Source organism: Delphinus delphis, chromosome 20, assembly GCF_949987515.2.
Source record: "Delphinus delphis chromosome 20, mDelDel1.2, whole genome shotgun sequence".
In the NCBI taxonomy this organism is placed as follows: domain Eukaryota; kingdom Metazoa; phylum Chordata; class Mammalia; order Artiodactyla; family Delphinidae; genus Delphinus; species Delphinus delphis.
Window position 1 is genome coordinate 2,699,247 of NC_082702.1, and position 23,454 is coordinate 2,722,700.

Here is a 23,454-nt window from a genome sequence, read left to right on the forward strand (position 1 = left end):
AGATGGACTCTTGTGGGTGGGTGGATACCTGCCTGCCCCCAGGGCCCCACTGGAGAAGCCAGCCAGGGGTCTGGCGGGAAGACAAGGGTGGGCAGTTGCTTTCTGGTGTTTCTTGTGTTCTAGGCGCTGTGCTACTTGCCAGATGGACCTGGTCCTGCAGCAGCATCGCAGCAGTCCTGGGACGTTGCGGACTGCTAGCAGGTCAGTCCTCAGGGTGGGGCCCAATGATGCCAATTCCAGTGTCCTGGGACCCTCAGCTGGCGTCCTGGGGACCACGTCCCCGGGATCTTCAGGGGTTATTTCCAGCCTGGCCAAACGCCGTGGCTGGACTCAACGTTCCTTTTACCTCTGCAGAAAGAGAGAGGAGTTTACCAGCAGAAGGGGAGCTAAAGGAGGAAGGGGGGTTTCTACCTTGAGCCCTGAATCTCCCCCTGGTGCTTTGCTGCCCTTGAGCAGATCCTGCCCCCACCCACCTCAGGGCCTCAGGTTCTCACCTGGTGAACCAGGGACTCAAAACCAAGGTCACGGATGGCCATCTGGTGGGCGGAGACGTGACTCCCCAGGAGGATATATTAGAACATCTTGGGTGCGATCGTAGGTCAGAGAACCCTGTTCTCAAGTGGCCATCGCCTCACTTGGAAGTTGGTTGAGGCCGTTCAGTTTGAGATCTCAGACCCCTCCAAAGGAGGGAGGGGTGACGCTGTTGTTTGTCCAGAGCGGGCTTGGGTAAACAAAGGCTGAGAACACATTGCCCGTTGCCCGCAGTCCCTTCCCTCTCATCCAGCGCTGCCCTTGGGCGCTTCCGGAGGTGGGGGAGGGAGGGAGGGAGGAGTCGTGCCTGGTGGGTGGAAGGGACGTGCCCCGTCACTTGGGTTGAAGTAAGGGCTTGGGTTGAGTCATTCTCTCCCTACCCCTGGGGCAAGAAAGATTCTGGGCCAGTTTCCACGGTGCTGCATATAGGCTGTGTGACTCTGGGCAAGTGAGCTAGTCCCTCTCACCCTCGGCTTCCTCCTCTGTGCAGAGATCTTGCCTGTCTCGACTGTCTCAAGGGATCCCTGGGAGTGTCTGTAAGTGCCTGGTCCTTGGTCACTGACAGCTAATTCCTGTCCCGGGAAGGCACCTAATGCAGGGGTGAGGAACCAGGGTTCAAGTCCCTGTTCTGCCAGCAGGTGCCGCTTACCCTCTCCAGGCCCTGTATGCACTCACCTCCTGAAGGACATCTTGGTTGCTTCCAAGTTTTGGCAGCTATACCTTTGGGTCTACGAAACAGCTGTCCTCCTACGAGGGAAACGAGAAGTGGCCACACCCTCAGCATTACACGCCGATGTGGGCTTGCCAGGGAAGCAGTTCTGTCCCGCGGGGTGTGGCGGTGCTTCCGAGGGAGGTTTCTCTGTTTAACGTAGAGTGGCAGTTCTCGGGTGGTGGTGAGTGTGCCCCAAAGGTAGCGTCTGGCGATGTCTGGAGCCGTTTTTAGTTCTCAGGACCGGGGGTGGGTTGCACCTGGCATCTAGTTGGTAAACGCCAGGGATGCTGCTCGATGCCCTACCGTGCACAGGACAGCCCCCTTGCCCACCACAAAGGATTATCCTGCCCCAAAGTTCCACAGTGCTGAGGATGAAACACCTGCCCTGGGGACGTGTGAGCCGTCCTTTCTGGGTGACGCTCTACCGCCACCTAGTGAGCTCCAGGGGACGTTCAAGGGAATGGCAGGGAGGTGGGTTGAGATCCTGCCCTCCCGGTGCTGCTGAATTCACTAAACTCACCAGTCGGGGAACTTCTACTCAGTGACCTCAGGTCAGGAATTCTGTGACTTGTAGCTTAGAGGATCAGACCTGACATGGCTTCACACCACACACACCCCCAACATTACCCACCTGCAGAGTGTGAGGAGTGGGTAGAAGGGAGTGCTCCATCACATGACACGGGGAAAGGATCCAACTGGAGAAAATGACAACGGAAGAGCCCAGAGTCATCCAGGAGGCAGCATGTGCCCACCCTGGGTCCCCACCCCGTGGCCAGACGTACTAGGTCAGGGCGATGTCCCTGGATTTGCCAACGGTTGCCTTCCAGGAGATGCTCCCTGTCCTCTTGCTCTGCCTTCCGGGGGGCGCAAATATAAAAAGAAATGTGCATGCAACTATGCATCATACTTTAGATCCCACATATAAGTGATGCCACATGGTATTTGTCTTTCTCCTGATTTACTTCATTTAGTATGATCACCCATGTAGCTGCAAATGACATTATTTCATTCTTTCTTATGGCTGAGTAATACTCCAGTGTATACGCGTACCACATCTTTATCCTCTCCTCTGTTGATGGACATTTAGATTGTTTCCCTGTCTTGGCTATTGTTAATAGTGCTGCTGTGAACATTGGGGTGCACATGTCTTTTCCAATTAGAGTTTTCTCTGGATTACTAATTGACTTTGTGACACCAGACAGACAAATGTCAACATCCATCGGCCTCTGTTTCCTTATCTGTGAAATAGGGAAACTATTACCTACCTCTTGGGGTTGGTTTGAGGGAGAGACTGTGGTAGACCAGTTGTTCTTTACTACACTAAGCAATAAATTCGGCTTTGTGTTTATATCTCAGATGTTGAATGATAGTCACATCCTCCTTTGAAATTCAGATATGTGCTTTAAAAAACCAGCAGATCTGTGTTATCAAAATTTGGGGGCACTTTTAAGGACCTAAGTCCTCCCTCCTCTGCTCTGGAATCACACCCACATTGATCAAGAAGGCCACCGGAGGGACTTCCCTGGCGGTGCAGTATTTAAGAATCCGCCTGTCAACGCAGGGGACATGGGTTCGATCTGTGGTCCAGGAATATCCCACATGCCGTGGAGCAACTAAGCCCGTGTACCACAACTACTGAGCCCACGTGCCACAACTACTGAAGCCTGCACGCCTAGAGCCCGTGCTCTGCAGCAAGAGAAGCCACCACAGTGAGAAGCCCGCGCACCACAATGAAGAGTAGCCCCCGCTCGCCACAAGAGAAACCCCACATGCAGCAATGAAGACCCAACGCAGCCAAAAAAAAAAAAAGAAGGCCACTGGATGCTTTTTCCAAATGCTCAGTGTTTATTTGATTCTCTCTCCATGCCCTCTGGTAGGACAGACATTTCACAGATACTGAGGTCCTATGACATGAAGTTCACAAGCCTACCTCAGGCAAATGCAATGACCAAGTTAAAGTGGACACACAAGAATCACTACCTATGAGGGCTTTATGAGAATCAGAAATCATTATCCATCTTTGAAAAGGAACCCCTGGGCACAGCTGGACCCTAGAAGTTTCCTCCATCAGAGTGAGTGTGGGTGGGGAGGGTTTTTACGTCTTCAGTTTTTCCACCAGTACCGGTCATCTTCCGCAAAAGAATACCAACCGTCACCAATTACAATGTGCGGCTTGAGTCGCTCTAGCTCCTCCAGAAGCCTTCTTATTCGAGCAGGGTATTGCCATTTCCACAGCCTGGGGAGCAAAAAGGGGACTTACTACTCTGAGAATTTGCTTCTGACGCTTCTCCCTTCCTCAGAATTCCTGGACACCCCACCAAGGGGCTGAAACCTCCTCTTGCACTTTTTTTTTTTAATTTTTGGCCACACCACACGGCATGTGGGATATTAGGTCCCTGGCCAGATATCAAACCCCCATCCCCAGCACTGGAAGCACGGAGTCTTAACCACTGGATCGCCAGGGAAGTCCCTCCTCTTGTATTCTTGAGGAGAAACAGCGTGTTCCCCATAGAATGAAAGTCAGTCCCTCCTTGTAAAGGAGCCCTTTACAGGGCAGACGCTACACTGAGTTTTTACAGGCACCTGTCCCTCATAGCTATCTGAAGAGACAGACATGGTTATTTCATCCATTCACGAACTCCTTCCTGAGAACTGACTTTGTGCCAGGTCCTGTTACAGGGTTTAGAGGCACAGTGATGAACAAGGCAAAATCCCCACCATCATGAAGCTTATATTCTGGGAGAGAGAAACAGGTATCCAAATAGACACATGGTATTGTCCCCATTTGACAGATGAGGAAACAGCCTCCTGAAAGGTCCATTAGTAAAATCTAGGTCTGCCTCTTCTCATCTTTACCTGCTAAGTCCCCTAAGTCACAACCTTATCTCATCAAAGGCTCCATTGCCTCGTGAGTCACCGACACAAATATGCCCCTTTTCAACACAGCCTTCTGCCTTTTCAGCTCACTCGCTGAAGTGATCGCTGAAACCGTTCTCTTTGGCTGCATCAAGATCTCCAAATCCACTGAGCCATGCTTTCCAATCCACCCTCCCCCTCGGATTTCACACCACAACCATCGTGTTCTTTCTGGTGGCGTCCATCAGTCAAAACTTGACCCCTGGATAAATCCACCTGCTGTACGCTGGACCATACAGGAGAAACCAGTTAGTCAACCGGGAAGTTTGCTACTGATATAAATACATCACAATCGACCACAAGGGGCCTTCTGTGCTGCCACAAGTTTTATGTTTCTCCAGTCAGGTCTTTACTTCCCTCAATCACAGCTGTACTTCTTCACCTCCAGGGGTGCCCTGAGCTTCTATTTTGTCTACAAACATGAGGTGCTAAGCAGCAAATACTTTTTCTATCGTCAAAATTAATTCCACACCGGGTCACTCTCTCTTACTCTTTTGTTTCCTTCTTGGTGTTTACCACCTGCAGTAATCCTGAACATTAAAAACATTTAATGGTGGGAAAATACACATAACCTTTACCATCTGAACCATTTTTCATCGTACAGGTCAGTGGCACTCAGTCCATCCACACTGTTGAGCAACCATCAGCACTGTCCATCCTTATAACTCTTTTCATCTCCACCAGCTGAAACTCTGTCCCCGTTAAACGCTAACTCCCCGTCTCCCGCTCCCCAGGCCCCCACCATTCCACTTTCTGTCTCTGTGGATCTGATGAGTCTAGGGACCTCACCTAAGTAGTATCATGTAGTATTTGTCTTTCTGTTACTGGCTTATTTCACCAAGCATAATGTCCTCAAGGTTCTTCCACGTTGTAGCATGTGTCAATTTCCTTCCTTTTTAGGCCGAATAATATTTTATGGTATGGACAGACCACACGTCATTTATCCATTCACCCATCAGTAGATACCTGGGTTGCTTCCACCTCTTGGCTATTGTGAATAATGCTGCTATGGACACAGATGTGCAAATATCTCTTCGAAAACCTGCTTTCAATTTTGTTGGGTGTATACCCACAAGTGGGATGGCTGGATCCTATGGTAATTCCAGTTTTAGGGTTTTTTTTTAAGATAAACATTTTATTTGTATGTCATCCCTCCACGCTCCCCAAACCCATCCCCAGAGGAAACCCCAGGGTACCAGGCACTGTACCCACCCTGTATCCACAGCACCCCAGGCGGTGCCTGGAACACGGTGGGCGGTTGGATAAAGATCTGGTTGATGAGACAAGGTCTCAGCTTCTCAGATCCACTGCTTCTCCGCCAATTAGTGTGCCTTAGCAGAAGGAGGTTCGTATTTCAGAAGACATCGCCGGGGACTTACCCGATGGTTTGTAGATTAGATGTGGGTTGTGCAAAGGCCGAACACAGCTTTGTCATCCCTCTGGGACCAAAATTGTTCTGCATCAGGTTTAGGCTGGTCAGGTGCTGATTGCAGGAGAGGGCAGAGGAGAGGGCCTCACAGCCATCGGAGGTCAGTCCACACGTCTCCAACCTTTAGAGAGCACAGCACAGCCAAGGAATGACCCCAAGATCCGGATCCCTCCTTCAACACATGTTTGACTTCCACCACAACTTTAAAATCACAGCGGGGGGCTTCCCTGGTGGCACAGTGGTTGAGAATCCGCCAGCCAATACAGGGGACATGGGTTCGAGCCCTAGTCCAGGAAGATCCCACATGCCATGGAGCAACTAAGCCCGTGCACCACAACTACTGAGCCTGTGCTCTAGAGCCCGCGAGCCACAACTACTGAAACCCGCGAGCCACAACTACTGAGCCCGCGTGCCTAGAGCCCATGCTCCGCAACAAAAGAAGCCACCGCAATGAGAAGCCTGCACACCACAACAAAGAGTAGCCCCCACATGCCACAACTAGAGAAAGCCTGCACACAGCAACAAAGACCCAATGCAGCCAAAAATAAATACCACAATGGAATACTACTCAGCCATGAAAAAGAACAAAATCTTGCCACTTGCAGCAACATGGGTGGACCTGGAGTGTATTATGCATAGTGAAGTAAGTCAGACAGAGAAAGACAAACACTGTATGTTTTCACTTAAATGTGGAATCTAAAAAATAAAATGAATGAATGAAGAAAACAGAAATAGGGTCATAGACACAGAGAAAAAAACCAGTGGTGGGGGAGGGGCAATAGAGAAGTAGGGGATTAAGAGGTACAAACAACTAGGTATAAAATAAATCAGCAGCAGGACTTCCCTGGTGGTCCCCTGGTTAAGAATCTACCTTCCCAATTTTTTCAGATTCCACATATATGCATTAATATATGATATTTGGTTTTCTCTTTATGACTTACTTCAGTCTGTAGGACAGTCTCTAGGTCCATCCACATCTCTACAAATGACCCAATTTCATTTCTTTTTATGGCTGAGTAATATTCCATTGTATATATGTGCCACGTCTTCTTTATCCATTCATCTGTTGATGGACACTTAGGTTGCTTCCACGTCCTGGCTATTGTAAATAGTGCTGCAATGAACATTGGGGTGCATGTGTCTTTGAATTACAGTTTTCTCTGGGTATATGCCCGGGAGTGGGATTGCTGGGTCATATGGTAGCTCTATTTTTAGTTTTTTAAGGAACCTCCATACTGTTCTCCATACTGGCTGTATCAATTTACATTCCCATCAGAAGTGCAAGAGGGTTCATTTTACTCCACACCCTCTCCAGCATTTATTGTTTGTAGAAACAATGTAGTTTTTTAAAAATATTTATTTATTTATTTATTTTTGGCTGCATTGTGTCTTCGTTGCTATGCGTGGGCTTCCTCTAGTTGCGGTGAGCGGGGGCTGCTCTTTGTTGCCGTGCGTGTGCTTCTCATTGTGGTGGCTTCTCTTGTTGCAGAGCATGGGCTCTAGGTGCGCGGGCTTCAGTAGTTGTGGCATGCGGGCTTAGGTGCTCCACGGCATGTGGGATCTTCCCGGACCAGGGATTGAACCCATGTCTCCTGCGTTGGCAGGCAGATTCTTAACCACTGCACCACCAGGGAAGTCCCAAAACAGTGTACTTTAATTAAAAAATACTTTATTGCTAAAAAATGTTAATCTTCTGAGCCTTCATCAAGTCATCAAAGTTCACCAATCTGGAATTAACAGATACAAGCTACTGTATATAAAATAGGTAACCAACAAGGACCTACTGTATAGCGCAGGGAATATGCTCAATATCCTGTAATAACCTATAAGGGAAAAGAATCTGAAAAATAATTATATGTATAATGTATAACTGAATCACTTTGCTGTATACCTGAAACTAACACAACATTGTAAATGAACTATATTTCAGTTAAAAAAAATTAGAAAGTAAAAAAAAGCTCATTGCTCACAGATCACCATCACAAATATAATAAAAGTGAAAAAGTTTGAAACATTGGGAGAATCACCAAAATGTGACAGAGACACAAAGTGAGAAAATGTTGGAAAAATGGCACTGATAGACTTGCTTCATGCAGGGTTGCCACAAACCTTCCATTTGTGAAAAACACAGTATCTGGGAAGAACAATAAGATGAGGTCTGCCTGGAATCTACTTTCTGTCTTTATGGATTTGCCCATTCTGGATATTTCATAGAAATGGAATCATACAACACGTGACCTTTTGTATTTGGCTTATTTCACTTTAGCCTAATGTCTTCAACGTTCATCCACATTGTAGCATGTGTCAGTGCTTCAGTTCTTTTTTTTAAAAATTTAAAAATTTTTTATTTTACATTATATTGTTGATTTATTGACACAATGTTGTGTTAGTTTCAGGTGTACAGCAGTGATTCAATTGTGTGTATATATATATATATATACATTCTTTTTCAGATTCTTTTCCCATATAGGTTATTACAGAATATTGAGTAGCATTCCCTGTGCTGTACAGTAGGTCCTTGTTGGTTATTTTATATATATATATACACATAAGTGTGTATATGTTAATCCCAAACTCGTAATTTATCCCTGCCCGCCATGTTTCCCCTTTAGTAACGATGTTTGTTTTCTATGTGAGTCTGTTTCTTTTTCATAAGTTCATTTGTATCCTTTTTTTTAGATTCCACATATAAGCCATATCATATGGTATTTGTCTGTCTCTGTCTGAATTCCTTCACTTAGTATGACCATCTCTAGGTCCATCCATGTTGCAGCAAATGGCACTATTTCATTCTTGTTTTATGGCTGAGTAATATTCCATTGTATGTACTGGCACACTGTTTTAAACAAGCCTCTGGGGTGATTCTGATGCTTACTAGGGTTTGAGAACCAGCCATCATTTGCTCTTTGGTCCACCTTTCTCACTAGACCATAAATGCACCACTCCATGGTCCATGTATGTCCATACCTCCACCATTTGGCACTGTGCTCAGCACACATGGGTTTTCCAGTAAACATGCATCTATTTAGTTCTCACTACCTCCAGACCCTGTTCTCAAGCGTTGGCTATTTAATTCATCCACATAAAGGAGCCCAGTTGGAATTTGTGCCTCAGTCTGTTACTCTGCCATGGTTGTATGCTGTCTAATTTGATGGAATTGTGAAAATCAGAACACGGTCTTTGTTCAAGCAACTTAACGTTTGGGTCCCCTTCACTCTGTGCCCAGCCCTCAAAGAGGTGATCCCAGGAACGTACCCAAGTCTCCTCAGAGAATTCTTCTGTTTCAATCCCTCACACAGCGCTGCAATCCCGTGGTCACCCAGGGCATTGGCGGCTAGATCCAGGCTCTTCAGGTGTTGATTTCTTGTGATGACATAGGACAGATTCTTGCAGCAAGCGGCAGTGAGACAGCACTTTACCAATCTGCAAGAGGAAGGAAGTGGGGGTCGGTGGGGGAGAGAGAGCGTGAGAGAGAGAGAGATGGAGAGAGAGAGAGAGCGAGAGATGAAGAGAGAGAGATGAAGACAGAAAGATGAATAGATATAGAGAGATGGAGAGAGAGAGGGAGAGAGAGAGAGGTTGAGATGAAGAGGAGAGAGATGGAGATTATTGAGCGAGATTTAGAGAGAGAGACAATATCTGTACCTTTTGAGGAGAGCGCCACAGTGGGATAAGGTTCAGAAACGTTAGTAGAGATTCCCCTTGTTCCTTCCTAACTGGGGATCTTTCTGTCCATCCCTGTGAACAGCTTAGGAAAGTTTATCATCTCAAGAGACAGATAATAGCAGAGGGTGGGGAAAGTTTTTGAAGAGACTGGAGGTGTCTTCAGACAAAGAAATGAGCTATCAGAGCATTCTTTTCACCTGAAAATGAGATAAACATTCTCCCTGGTGGAGGGCAGGGAGAGAGACGGAAAAAAACACCAGTAGAAATTGGTAGAGCCTCTGACAAAGGGACAGAGTCCTGAGAGGGACAGAAAAGATGATAGAAGTCACTGAAACACTAGGTAGGGTTTGGGATCCAAAAGGAGAAGGGGTCTTGTGTGTCTGTTCCCAGGAGGAGTGGGAGAGGGTGGAAATGGCCCCTTCAGTAGTGACTATATGAGTCATCTGAGTAGACATGACAGAAACAGCTCCGGAGTCTCACATCATCAACTTAGTGTGCTCAGCACAGAATGATCCCACTGGGTCCATCTCCATGAGGCATTCACATCAAGAACGAGGAAGGAGGGCTTCCCTGGTGGTGCAAGTGGTTAAGAATCCACCTGTCAATGCAGGGGACACGGGTTTGATCCCTGGTCTGGGAGGATCCCACATGCCGTGGAGCAACTAATCCTATGAGCCACAACTACTGAAGCCTGCACGCCACAACTACTGAAGCCCGTGCACCACAACTACTGAAGCCCATGTACCTAGAGCCTGTGTTCCGCAACAAGAGAAGCCACCGCAATGAGAAGCCTGCACAAAGCAAAGAAGAGTAGCCCCCACTCGCAACAACTAGAGGAAGCCCGCATGCGGCAACGAAGACCCAACGCAGCCAAAAATAAATTTAAAAAAAGAAAAAGAAAAAAGAACAAGGAAGGACTCACTTGTGAAGACCAGGTGGGAATGAACAAGTCTTAGAGGCCAGTATGGACCAATGGTGATGGTGAGGACCAGAAAATCTCCCAGCACTTAAGTGCAACCCCAAAGAAATGGCGTCTCCAATGGACTAAGCTGAATTTTCTATACCATGCAGCATTAGGGCTCAAAATGCCAATTCCATGAAAAGAAATAGAAGAATTAATACTTGGGGGCTACTCAGAGGTTTGTGTACTATGATCTCTATCCAATTCCTTTCGTTTACTTATTTTTGGGGAGGGAGAGCTCTCAAAGTGGTCCCACGTTTTGGTCCACTAACTCTACCTTTGTAATCGATCATAAGAAAAGGCTATCAAGCACACAGAGTTTGATAAGGGACACATGACTAAAACACTGGACATAAGCTTTTGGGGATTTTATTTATTAAAATTTTATTTTTTGGCCACACCACTTGGCATGTGGGATCCTAGTTCCCTGACCAGGGATTGAACCCGTACCCCCTGCAGTGGAAGCACAAAGTCGTAACCACTGGATCGCCAGGGAAGTCCCAGCTCTGGGGGGTTTTAAAAGTTATTAGGCACCATTAAATGGAATACCATATCGTGCTTCATTTATTATTATGATTTGCTTATCCTCAAGGACAGAACGTGAGACCCAAGCAAGGTTTATGGTCCTTGGGAGTTTTAGTTCCCCCTGGTGTATGATTGGTGGGGGAACTGCAGAAATATTGAGAACCACATGCCTGCCACATGGTAAGAATACCTGAAGTGGAAACTGCTAGGATCCTTTCTTTGTGACACATTCAATACTGCTTATGCATCCGGGAGACATTAACTGAAATATTGAGTGATTATTGCTTGGTTTCAAGCTTAGAGATTTATTTCTGTTCATTGAGGTCCTTTAATTTTTTCTAGTTGGTTTAGTGATGGAATACTCCTAGTATATAAAAATGTTCCAATAGGGGTGAAGAAATTTGAGCCCCAGAGAGAAAAGGGATTGAGAGATAGACAGCTGCCCCCCTCCCCCTCCACCCCACAAACAGAATGAATAGCTGAAGATTAACCTGGTGCAAGATGTTCTAAAAAGTAAAGAGGTTTTAGAGATCAAGCATGTCCTAGAATCCCACAGATCCTTCCACGGGGCTCCCGTTCAGAATACTTTCTCTTTCCTTCCCATACTCACTGCAGTGTCAACACATCAACTTACGCAGAGTGTCCACTGGAAAGAATGAGCCTCAGTCGACCCTAGAACTCATTTGTGGTACCATCGCTCTTGACATTCTAGAACCTCAGGCCCCCCCATGGTAGAGTTGATCCCCAACAACCAGGGAAACTTACTCAAGGTCCTGGAGGAGACAAGACGGCTCCATCATGACCTCACACAGAAGGTTCATCCCGTCATCTTCCAAGGGGTTCATGCTAAGGCTCAGATGCGTCAGATGTCTGTTGCCCATGAGTGCAAACGCAAGAAAGCCACAGCCAGCCACATCCAGGTTGCACGCGTTTAATCTGCAGGGCACACACAGGGAAAGAGGACGGTCATACGTGTTCCTCAGTGTGACCTCATGTGAGCAACTCCCCTCGGCCTCAGTTTTCTCCTCCTGTGGGTGTCAGGGATGGGATGACCTTGGAACACCTGGCACAGTGCACGTGCTGGATGCTACTCAAAATCCATCTTTTTAAAATTTTCCTCCATACTCAATGCATTCGCTTCCTGTGGCTGCTGTAACAAGTGGCCACAAACTTAGTGTTTTAAAAACACACCTATGTTATCTCACGGTTTTGGAGGTCAGGGTCTCACTGGTCTGGAAATCAAGGTGTCAGCAGGGCTGTGTTCCTTCTGGGGAGAATCTGTTCCCTTGCCTTTTCCAGCTGTTAGAAGCTGCCCCCATGCCTTAGATCTCGATCTCCAGCCAGCAACTGTATCACTCTGTTATCACCCCTCCACCTGTGAGTCTCCTACCTCCTTCTTTCCTCTGAAGGACATGTGTGATTACATGGGGACCACCCAGATAATCTAGGAGAATCTTCCCATCTCAAGATTATTTTTAAAATTTTTTTCTTTTGCTCTTTTATTCTATTCTATTTTATTTTTACTTTGGCTGCACCGCACGTCTTGAGGGATCTTAGTTCCCTGACCGGGGATCAAACCTCCGCCCCCTGCAGTGGAAGCATGGAGTCCTGACCACTGGACCGCCAGGGAAGTCCCTCAGGATTCTTAACTTAATCACACTGCAAAGTCCTTTTTACCACGTAAGGTAACATATTCATAGGTTCCGGGGATTAGGACACGGACATCTTGGCGAGGGGGTGGTGCCCACTAGTCTCTCTACACTGCTATCTCCCCATACTTACTCACTGGGGAACCTTAGAACTCGTCGTAAGGTAGACATATGAATCAAAGTTATATGCTTCAACAGAATTTCTGGCTACAGGTACACCATTAATGCACGAATATTTTCCCCTCACGTGACGTTGTTGGTGGACTAATGGGTCAAAGAGGTGAAACGGCAGAGCTGGTTGTCGGCCCTGAGCAGGGCTGACAGTCTCACATTCTTACCGTCAAACCAAAGATTTCTGATGGAAGAGTCTGGCAACACGAGGAGGCAGTATTTAAAACAGTGACAGGGACACCTACACCTACTGTAAAATAGCTAGGGTATGCAGCACCCCCAGATATGTGTGGGTGTCACACACACTTTCTGGCTAATAATCCTACATCACCAGTACCCTCGTCTAAAAATCTCATCTCTCTCTTTTTTTTTTTTTGGCCACACGTCACGTGGGATCTTAGTTCCTTGACTGGGGATCAAACCAGTGCACCCTGCATTGGAAGTACAGAGTCTTAACCACTGGACCACCAGGGAAGTACTGAAAAATCTCATTATTCATGGACTCTGCATTCCTGAATCCGCCTCCTTGCGAACACTGGTGTCCCCAAAAACCGATATTTTCAAATCAATAATGTGCAGAGCAGAGAAAAATTTGAGTTGTCGGTTGCACATGCTCCTAGCTGAGGTTGGAATTTTTCAGCTGTCCCACCATAAACAGGCATCCTTTTCACGGTCCAGTTAACGCCATGATTTTTTGCATTTTTGTGGTTTTTTTGGTTGGTGGTGGTGACTTCATTGTTTAAAATGGCCCCCAAGGGTAGTGCTAAGGTGCTGTCTAGTGTCCTAAGGGTAAGAAGGCTGGGATGTGCTTTATGGAGAAAACATATGTATCACATAAGCTTCCTTCAGGGATGAGATCTAGTGCTGTGGGCTGTGAGTTCAATGTTAACGAATCAATAATATGCATTAAATAAAGTGTCTTTAAAAAGAAACACACAAAACAAGGTTATGTATTGATTGGTTGAAGAAAATGTGACACAAGTGAACTTACCTATGAAACAGAGACAGACACACAGACATAGAGAACAGACTTGTGCTTGCCAAGGGGGAGGGAGGCTGGGGGAGGGATGGATTGGGAGCTTGGGATTAGCAGATGTAAGCTATTATCTATAGGATGGATAAACAACAAGGTCCTACTGTATAGCACAGGGAACTATATTCAATATCCTGTGATAAACCATAATGAAAAAGAATATATATATGTATAACTGAATCACTTTGCTATACAGCAGATATTAACACAACAATATAAATCAACTATACTTGAATAAAATAAATTTTAAAAAATGTGACCAGCGGCTCCCAGGAACCTAACCCTGTATTCCACCCCCCCCCCCCCCCCAGGAGCAATGGTTCAGTATTCGCTAATTCAGCATTTACTAATTCAGTATTCACGGCAACTTTACAGAAAACAACTGCCACCAGTAATGAGAATCAGCTGTATTTGGATAAATGAGGACTTCCCACTGTAAGAAAACACAGAGGCAGAGGTGGAATTTTCCACGGAAGGATGAAATATAGACGCTCTCAGGAGGAGCAGGATGTGGCACTTATCAGGTCCCTTCGTCCTGACAATTTCCACATTCCCCACTGCTTTCTGCTCTTTGTAATAAAGCTATGAATCCTCGCAGGGCAGCGAGTTGGACTCACATCAGCCTCTGTAGACCACAGTTGGGAAGTTTCACGGCTCGACACAGCAGATTCATGCCTTCACTCCCCAGGCTGTTTCCTGACAGGTACAGGTGTGTCAAGCTCTGGTTCTTGGTGAGAGCCGAGGCCAGATGCTGGCAGTCAGTGGCTGTGAGGCCGCAGTTCCCCAGTCTGCAAGGAGAGAGTCCCAGAAAGGCAATGATATCTATTCTTAGATTTCCATCTCTCCCTCCCTTGCAAGGAAGGGAGAGAAAGGTCACCCCCATAGCCGACACGCCCTGGCAGATATCTGGTGATGTCACATCATGTCCGTGTTTAACTTGCAAGCTCAGCTCCAGTGATTCAGTCCCCAAATTGCACTCTGAAAGAATGAAATAATGCCATTTGCAGCAACAAGGATGGACCTAGAGATGGTCATACTGAGTGAAGTAAGACAGAGAGAGACAAATATCATATGATATCGCTTATATGTGGAATCTTAAAAGAAAAGATACAAGTGAATTTACAAAACAGCAATATGACTCACAGACATAGAAAACAAACTTATGGTTACCAAAGGGGAAAGGTGGCGGAGAGGGATAAATTAGGAGTTTGGGATTAACAGATACGGACTACTGTATATAAAATAGATAACAAATAAGGACCTACTGTACAGCACAGGGAACTCTACTCAATGTCTTGTAATAATCTACAAGGGAAAAGAATCTGAAAAAGAATATATATATGTGTATATACATACGTATATATACCTACACATATATATACATATATACATGTACATTTTTATCTGAATCACTTTGTTGTACACCCAAAACTAACACAACATTGTAAATCAACTATACTTCAAATCAAAACAAAACAGAACAAAGTAAAACAAAAATACTACTCTAAATATCGTGGGTGATTAAATCTTCCATCAACCACCATGGGCAGCGCCTGGGCAAAGCAAATCTCTCTATCTGGCTGTTTTACTGTGGTGTGAGGTTTTGCAGAGATGGGTGACTTCCCTATTTAGAAGGACTTAACATTTAATACACCATGACCCATAGATACAAACTAGATAGTCCACCACTTTAGCAAAGCTTAAGAAGCAACAGTACTTGAAAATGAGAGTTTAATAGTACTTCTCTCATGGGATTGTGACAAAATTAGATGAATTGACACATCTGACGTGCTTAGAGCAGTATAATGCCCATAGCAAGCACTTCCGCTGTATTATTGGTGGTGGTTCCTTTCGATGAAGGAAGAAATGCTTGCTGGGTTGGACTTGAAAGGGATCAGGACAGGCCACCTCAAAAATATGCTACTTTGACTTAAACAGTATTTTGAGCTGGAGGCAATTAAGAAAAACCAGACACAGGAGGAGCTCTCTGCCCTCCACCTATCTGCCTGAAAGCAGGGCACACATGTCCCCCACTTCCTGTACCAGGGAAAGAACAACCTTTATCACAGAGATAGAGGTGGCACTGAGGCAAGTCTTCCTAGAACCCTTATTTTCTATTAGTTTCCCCCATTTACTTCCTAGTCACCTTCCCATAATTTATCAGCCCATAGAAGCCCCAAACCCCTTTCCTTTGTCTAGTCACTTCTCCGCAATTCATTACCTTTTGTTAAAATGATATATAAGCTCCCGAGTCTAACTGCTTCTTCGGGATTTTCACTTTCTTTCCGTGAAGGCCCCACGCGCGTTAAAAAAAATTAACATCAATAAAATTTGTATACCTTTTCTCCTGCAAATCTGTCCATTGTCTGTTTAATTTGCAGGCCCCAGATACTGATCATAAGAGTGCAGAATAAAGTTTTTCTCCCCCACCCCTCCACAGGTTGATGGCTAGAAGGTATGTTGGCTTCCACTGTGATTTTTTTTCCCCCTTCTGGGCTTGAAAGGGTAATTAGTGCCACTTGGTTTTCAACTTTTGCTCGGATTCAGAACCAAACTCCCACTGAAGGAGGATGCTCCTGCCATGGCACGCTTTGGGAATGGTGGGGAGAAACAACCTTGTCCGAATTGTGGGATGTCAAGGAGGAAATTCCCAGGTAACAGAGCAGTTCCCTAGGTATCAAACGGGAGCTCAGAGTTTAGTTGTGCCTTTTATTCCCTGTGTGACCTGAGACAAGAGACTTCCCTTCTTCTGGATTCTGTTTTCCTTACCAGCAAGTGGGAGGAAAAAATTCCCAGCTGGTAGGTTTCTTGTGAAAATGATGTTAACGGGAGAGAACACTTAGCACAGAGCCTGGCGCTTAAGGATGCCATAGATGGCAGCTGAACCACAATCCTACGTCTCTTTGGGATTTGGGCATTGGAGAAAGTTTCAAGTATATAGTACAGTGTTGTTAACTGTAATCTGAATGCTGTATGTTAGATCCCCAGAACTTATTCCTCTTATAACTGGAAGTTTATACCCTTTGACACATAGCTCCCCATTTCCCCACTCCCAGCCTCTGGCAACCTCCATTCTACTCTGTTTCTGCAAGTTCAGCTTCTGCTCTGGTCTTTTATATCCGTTTGGAGTCAGTAGCAAAGACACAGATGTTAGTTTTTGGGTCTTTCTCCAACCTCCACATTGGGCTCTCCCACGAGGTCCCATCTCCCATTCTAACCCTCGGCTTACTCAGCCAATTCCCCTCCCTTTTCCCACAGACTTGGATGATCTCAAGAGAAGATAACTCTGGTGAACAGAGTTCAACTCACATAAGCTTCTGCAGGGTGCACTGTGTGACCTTCAAGGCATCACAGAGAGACTTTATGCTCTGGTCCGTCACCTTATTTCCTGCCAGGCTCAGGGATTTCAGGCTGATGGACGTAACAAGCATTTGGGCGATCACCTGACAACAGGTGTGGGTTAATTCACAGTGATCCAACCTGCAGAGACAGGCAACGGGAGACACATCCTCACCTCTTCCCAGAAGCAAGCCATTTCCCCTCCTTCCCTGCACGGCAGCCACTCTGTCCATTTGGCCGGTTCCTGGATGCTGTTTGCTCCCGGCTGAGGGTCTGAGCATTTGCTGTTTCTGTCTGCAACACCCCTTCTCAGCCCAGCCCCAGGTCTTTTTGTGGTTCAATTTTCCATTCACTCTCCGGAGTGTCATTTCTTCTGAGTAAGCGAGTCTCACTACCTTCCTTAACTATGCCTGCCCTTCCCTACCCAACCCCATCCTCTTGCTTCAGTATTATTTTATTCATAGCAATTATCAAAAGCTGACATCTCATATATTTATCTGACATGTAACATTGTGTATCAGGTGTAACTTGATATATTTATACATTGCAATATGTATACATTGATTTGATACATTCATATATTGCAATATGATTGCCAATGTAGCAGTAGCTATAACCTTTATCACATCACACGTTATCATTTCTTTTTTTTTTGTTTTTGGTGGGAATAATTAAGATCTAGTCTCCTGGCAATTTTGATGTTTATAATACAATACTGGGGCATCTATAATCATTATACTGTGCATTAGATCTCCAGGACCTATCTATCTATTGGCAAGTTGGTACCCTTAAATAGTATATCCTCTAGGCCTGATGTGTCACGTAATCTGCCGTTTTGCAAGTAGCTTTACCATCTGAAACATGGAGATAACCGCTACCAATCACAGTGGTGCTTGTGAGGATTAAAAGAGTAAATACCGCAGCCAGGCATTGCTCTAATTGTGCAAACCTGTTCTTGCTTTTACCTGGATGCAGAGTTGGACTACATTTCACAGCCTGCCTTGCAGTGAGTATGATCACAGAACTGAGTTCCTGCTAAGAGAAATATGAGGGGAAGTGATTTGAACCACTTCTGGGTCAGGTCCATAAGACCTCCAGGTTTCCCCAAGCTCCCTCTGCTTCTATAAGCAGACTGCCTGTGCCCAGCAGGGTCTTGGAAGCTGCGTGTTAACAGTAGGACCTGGGCTTCCCTGGTGGAGCAGTGGTTAGGAATCCGCCTGCCAGTGCAGGGGACACAGGTTTGAGCCCTGGTCCACGAAGATCCCACATGCCGCAGAGCAACTAAGCCCGTGCACCACAACTACTGAGCCTGCGCTCTAGAGCCCGAGAGCCACAACTACTGAGCCCGTGTGCCACAACTACTGAAGATCACACGCCTAGAGCCCATGCTCCACAACAAGAGAAGCCACCTCAAGAAGCCTATGCACCGCAGCAAAGAGTAGCCCCCGCTCGCCGCAACTAGAGAAAGCCTATGCGCAGCAAAGAGGACCCAACACAGCCAAAAATTAATTAATTAATTAATCAAAAAGAAATATAATGTTATGTAAGTTTCATATACACAAGTCAATGTACCACAATAAAAAAATGTTTTAACAGCCTAAATAAAATTGGTTTTTGCCAGAAAAAAAAAATTGAAAGTTACTTTTTTCTTGTGGTGAAATATACGTAACACAAAATTTACCATCTTAACTTTTCAGTGTACAATTCAGTGGCATTAATTATAGACACACTGTTGTGCAGCCATCGCCACCAACTTTATCCAGACTCCTGATTCTCTATAATATTTTAGCAGCTTTCTGTGAATGATTATTTCAAAATAAAAAGTAAAAACAATAAAGCCCTGAAATCCGCCAAGCAAAAACCATACCCAGGACTTACCTCAGAGACTCCAGCAAACAGTTTGGGTGCTTTACTGCTTCACATGCCATCATAACATCTCTATCCTTCAGGTGAGTGCTTTCCAAGTCCAGGTATTTAATATTTCTGTTGATAAGCGTTAGCCAGAGGTGACGGAGACCAGGGGTAATCTGGGCACCTGTAAATCTACAGAAGAGGAAAGAAAACACTAGTTAGACATTTGGGTGACATTTGGTTGTATCCTAATGTTTCCTTCTTGCTCTTTCTTCCATTTCAACTCTGATCTCTCATTATTTGCATTTACAATTGCCCCTCAAATAACATGGATTTAAACTGCACAAGTCCACTCATACATGGATTTTTTTCAATAAAAATATATATGTAGAACATTGTGTGCAAAACTTGTATTGAAGTGGATAGCCTATCATTACACAGGAATAAGGTGAGTGATATTCAGTATAAAATTAATGTGTTTGTTTTCTCACTGTTTTAAAACTTTGCTTTCAAAGAATTGCATTACTGTACAGTCTGCCTTTCTCTCTCATAATTGTAGACACTGTATCAGCTGATCGTCACAGGTGTTTTTTTTAAAAAATGTAACAATGTTTCCAATACTGTATTATGAGTATGACTGTAATATGGATGCCATAAAAACGTTATAATGGGGTTTCCCTGGTGGCGCAGTGGTTGAGAGTCCACCTGCTGGCAGCAGGGGACACGGGTTCGTGCCCCGGTCTGGGAAGATCCCACATGCCGCGGAGTGGCTGGGCTCGTGAGCCATGGCCGCTGAGCCTGCATGTCCGGAGCCTGTGCTCCGCAACGGGAGAGGCCACAGCAGTGAGAGGCCCACGTACCGCAAAAAAAAAAAAAAGAAAAAAAAAATTATAATGATTCATTCATTAGTGTACAGGCTAGGCTACCATAAAGCAATCTTATTGCTGCTTCCTCATTATCTATGCATGAATCATTACACCTGTAAATAAATATGAATTTCTTTCACATTATATTTTCATTTTTGATGTCCACTGTAACACGTATGTATCTACACATATGTATGTTATACATATAACATCTAAAGTATTTTGTATCATATAATATTGATGGAGATACTGACAAATGATTCCCCTTATAAACAGACAACGTCAATTTATGGTATCAATACAGTACTGTAAAAATGTACTTTCTCTTCCTTATGATTTTCTTAATAACATCTTTTCTCTAGCTTACTTTATTGTAAGACTAAGTATATAATACATATATAAATATGTATTAATTGACTATGTTATTGGTAAGGCCTCTGGTCAACAGTAGACTACTAGTGGTTAAGTTTTTGGGGAGTCAAAAGTTATGTTTGGATTTTTGACTGCGTGGGGCCAGGGCTTGGCATTGTTCAAGGGTCAAAACAATTCCTGCATTGTTCAAAGGTCAAAAGTATTTTATTTTAAAGCAGCAAACACTTGAGTACCTATGATGCATCAGGCACTGGGAAGAGTGTATTAAACAAATGCTAATATTCTGTGCCTTATGGAGCTTAACCTATCAGGGAAGACATTCAACAGAGGCAAAAGAGTTATGCATAAGAAAGCTAAAAATAGAGCTACTATAGGATCCAGCAATCCCACTCCTGGGCATATATCCAGAGAAAACCATAATTCAAAAAGATACATGTACCCCGATGTTCACTGCAGCACTACTTACAATAGCCAGGACATGGAAGCAACCTAAGTGTCCATCAACAGATGAATGGATAAAGAAGACATGGTACATATATACAATGGAATACTACTCGGCCATATAAAGAACAAACGAATGCCATTTTCAGCAATGTGGATGGACCTAGAGATTATCATCCTAAGTGAAGTAAGTCAGACAGAGAAAGACAAATATATGATATCACTATGTGGAATCTAAAAAAAAATGGTACAAATGAACCTATCTACAAAACAGAAATAGAATCACGATGTAGAAAACAAACTTATGACGACCAAGGGGGAAAGGGTGGGGGAGGGCTAAATTGGGAGATTGGGATTGACACATACACACTACTATGTATAAAATAGATAACTAACAAGGACCTACTGTATAGCACAGGGAACTCTACTCAATACTCTGTAATGACCTATATGGGAGTAGAATCTAAAAAAGAGTGGATGTATGTATATGTATAGCTAATTCACTTTGCTATGCAGCAGAAACTAACACAACATTGTAAATCAACTATATTCCAAAAAAATTATAAAAAAAGAATGAAATATGTTATAGTTCATTAAGAATAGAGCTACAGATATCTAGCCAAGTTCAAGTGGAAGAAAAAAGTCAAATGTCAGACTGTGCAATGTGATATCATTTGGATTAAGAGCTTCATATGCCACTAAATATTTATAATTGCATGGAAAATTTATGAGAATATGTGAAAGTAATTAGGCAAACAGGAAGCTGAAGAGGCATCAGGGGACTTACTGAAAATCCTTTGGACTACCTGAATCTCTTTACGATGATCATGTATTAGGGTTGAATGACAAATATTGATGACATGGATTTTTTTTTTTTAGAGTTACTGTTTTTTCTTTTAACATCTTTGTTGGAGTATAATTGCTCTACAATGGTGTGTTAGTTTCTGCTGTATAACAAAGTGAATCAGCTATGCATATACATATATCCCCATATCTCCTCCCTCTTGCATCTCCCTCCCACCCTCCCTATCCCACCCCTCTACGTGGTCACAAAGCACGGAGCTGACCTCCCTGTGCTATGCGGCTGCTTCCCACTAGCTATCTATTTTACACTTGGTAGTGTATATATGGATGACACGGATTAAAGCAAGTGACAGGGTGTAACAAGAGCTTAACATAGGGGCGGCTAGTGGGGAGGGATTCCCAAGGGAAAAACAGTTAAGATAACAGCTGACAGAGCAATCAAGTTTGGTGTAGGACTTAAGGTGAACAAGGCATTATTCCTTATTCTGGGATCACCAAGTTCCTTGGCTCAGCCCAGTTTAAGGAAACTAATTCGGGAAGAGATAGAAGTGGCCACAGGAGAGGAAAATGTTTGCAGCCAAGAACTTGACTTGGTCTAGTCTTGAGTGTCACATGTGCTTCACTTGGTCCTGGAGGGAAAAGTAGAAATAGAACCTTTGTTGAAGTAGAACAAGCCCTTCATTTCCTGTTCTAGGTATCTGGTAAGTACCCTGGCATCTCCAACAGACCCAGGAACTTATTGGGTTGGCCCAAAAAGTTCATTTGGGTTTTTCTGTAAGATGTTATGGAAAAACCCAAATGAACTTTTTGGGCCAACCCAATATATTGGATATTTAAATATTTGTTACCTTATTAGCCTAAAAGCATTAAGGACTGAGTTAAAGGCTCTCACAGATCATGCACTTTGATCTTGCTATTGCCTCATGCTCTACCATTTATTGAAATGAGCCTCCCTCACTTTTCCCTCACTAACAAACTCCTATTCATCCTTCAAGACCCCGAGTAAATGAAGCCACCTTAGTAATCCCTTCACAAGGTCTTTAGTCATTCCCCATCCTGTGCTTTTGGGAACTTGGTTCCTATACCTTCCATGGCACTTATTCCCTCCAAATACATTTTATAGATTGGTCTTCCTCAGTAGGTGGGAGAGGAGACCCATGACACAGCCAGGCAAAGGGGCATGTACAAGGGCTGGGAAGCCTTACATCAGATTCTGTATTTTACAGGTTGGCTGCCTCAGCTTGATGCAGAGGGTCTTCATGGCCTCTTCACTCAAGATGCTGCCACTCAGGTCGAGCTGTCGTAGGTTTGGGTGGGTGCTGAGCACAGAGCAGAGGTGTTCCCAATGCTCATCATGGGTCTTGATCTGCAGGCTATGTTGGAGAAGGAAATAAGCATTTGCTTCCACAGGATGGATTTTGACATGAACAACTGCCCCAGAAATGCCCGGGGGAGAAACCAGTGTATTAGGGCGGGACAGGGATGGTTTTAGAGACTCTGAGGCTAGTGTAGCAGATCTCGCCTCATGCTCTGGAGAAGTGCTCTCATAACCACCTGCCTCCTGAATATTTTGACACCCACGGGGCACACCTCCAGCTCTCGAGTAAGATTTGTGCTTAAATTCTAGCTCCCCCTTGAATGTCAGAGGGTGCAGCCACTACTGAAAACAGTATGGAGTTTCCCCCCCAGATTAAAAATAGAACTACCACATGATCCAGCAATCCCACTTCTGGGGGTATATCAGAGAATTGAAATCAGGATCCCAAAGAGATATTTGTACTCTATTATTCACAATAGCCAAGACATGGAAACAACCTAAGTGTCCGTCAGTGGATAAGTGGATAAAGAAAATGTGGTATACACACAAAATGGAATATCATTCAGCCTTAAAAGAGAAGGAAGTCCTGCCATTTGCAACAACTGGGATGAAGCTAGAGGGTATTATGCTAAAAAAAGCAGTAACAGAGAGACATGCATGATCTCACTTACACGGAGATTCTAAAAGAGTCGAATTCATAGAAGCAGAATGTAGAGTGGTGGTTGCCTGGGGCTGGGGGTGGGGGAAATGGGGAGATGTTGGCCAAAGGGTACAAAGTTTCATTTGTGCAAGATAAATACATGCTGGAGAGCTAATGTACAATGATGTGCCTAGGGATAGTAGGTAGTCTTAAGTGTTTTCACCACACAC

The 23,454-nt window shown here is 44.6% G+C and overlaps 1 protein-coding gene across 1 annotated transcript in view; it reads right to left on the reverse strand.

The window, feature by feature from the left end:
* Positions 1-2,776: 2,776 nt before the first annotated feature.
* NLRP5 (NLR family pyrin domain containing 5) overlaps positions 2,777-23,454 on the reverse strand; it is a 29,210-nt gene continuing 8,532 nt past the window's right edge. The window contains exons 4-11 of the mRNA XM_060001014.2: positions 22,472-22,639; positions 18,811-18,975; positions 16,903-17,073; positions 14,211-14,381; positions 11,506-11,676; positions 8,844-9,011; positions 5,539-5,709; positions 2,777-3,479 (exon numbers count right to left, since the gene is read on the reverse strand). Of these exons, the coding sequence (XP_059856997.1) occupies positions 3,347-3,479; positions 5,539-5,709; positions 8,844-9,011; positions 11,506-11,676; positions 14,211-14,381; positions 16,903-17,073; positions 18,811-18,975; positions 22,472-22,639 (1,318 nt within the window). The 3' untranslated portion in view covers positions 2,777-3,346. The remainder of the gene's footprint in view (positions 3,480-5,538; positions 5,710-8,843; positions 9,012-11,505; positions 11,677-14,210; positions 14,382-16,902; positions 17,074-18,810; positions 18,976-22,471; positions 22,640-23,454) is intronic.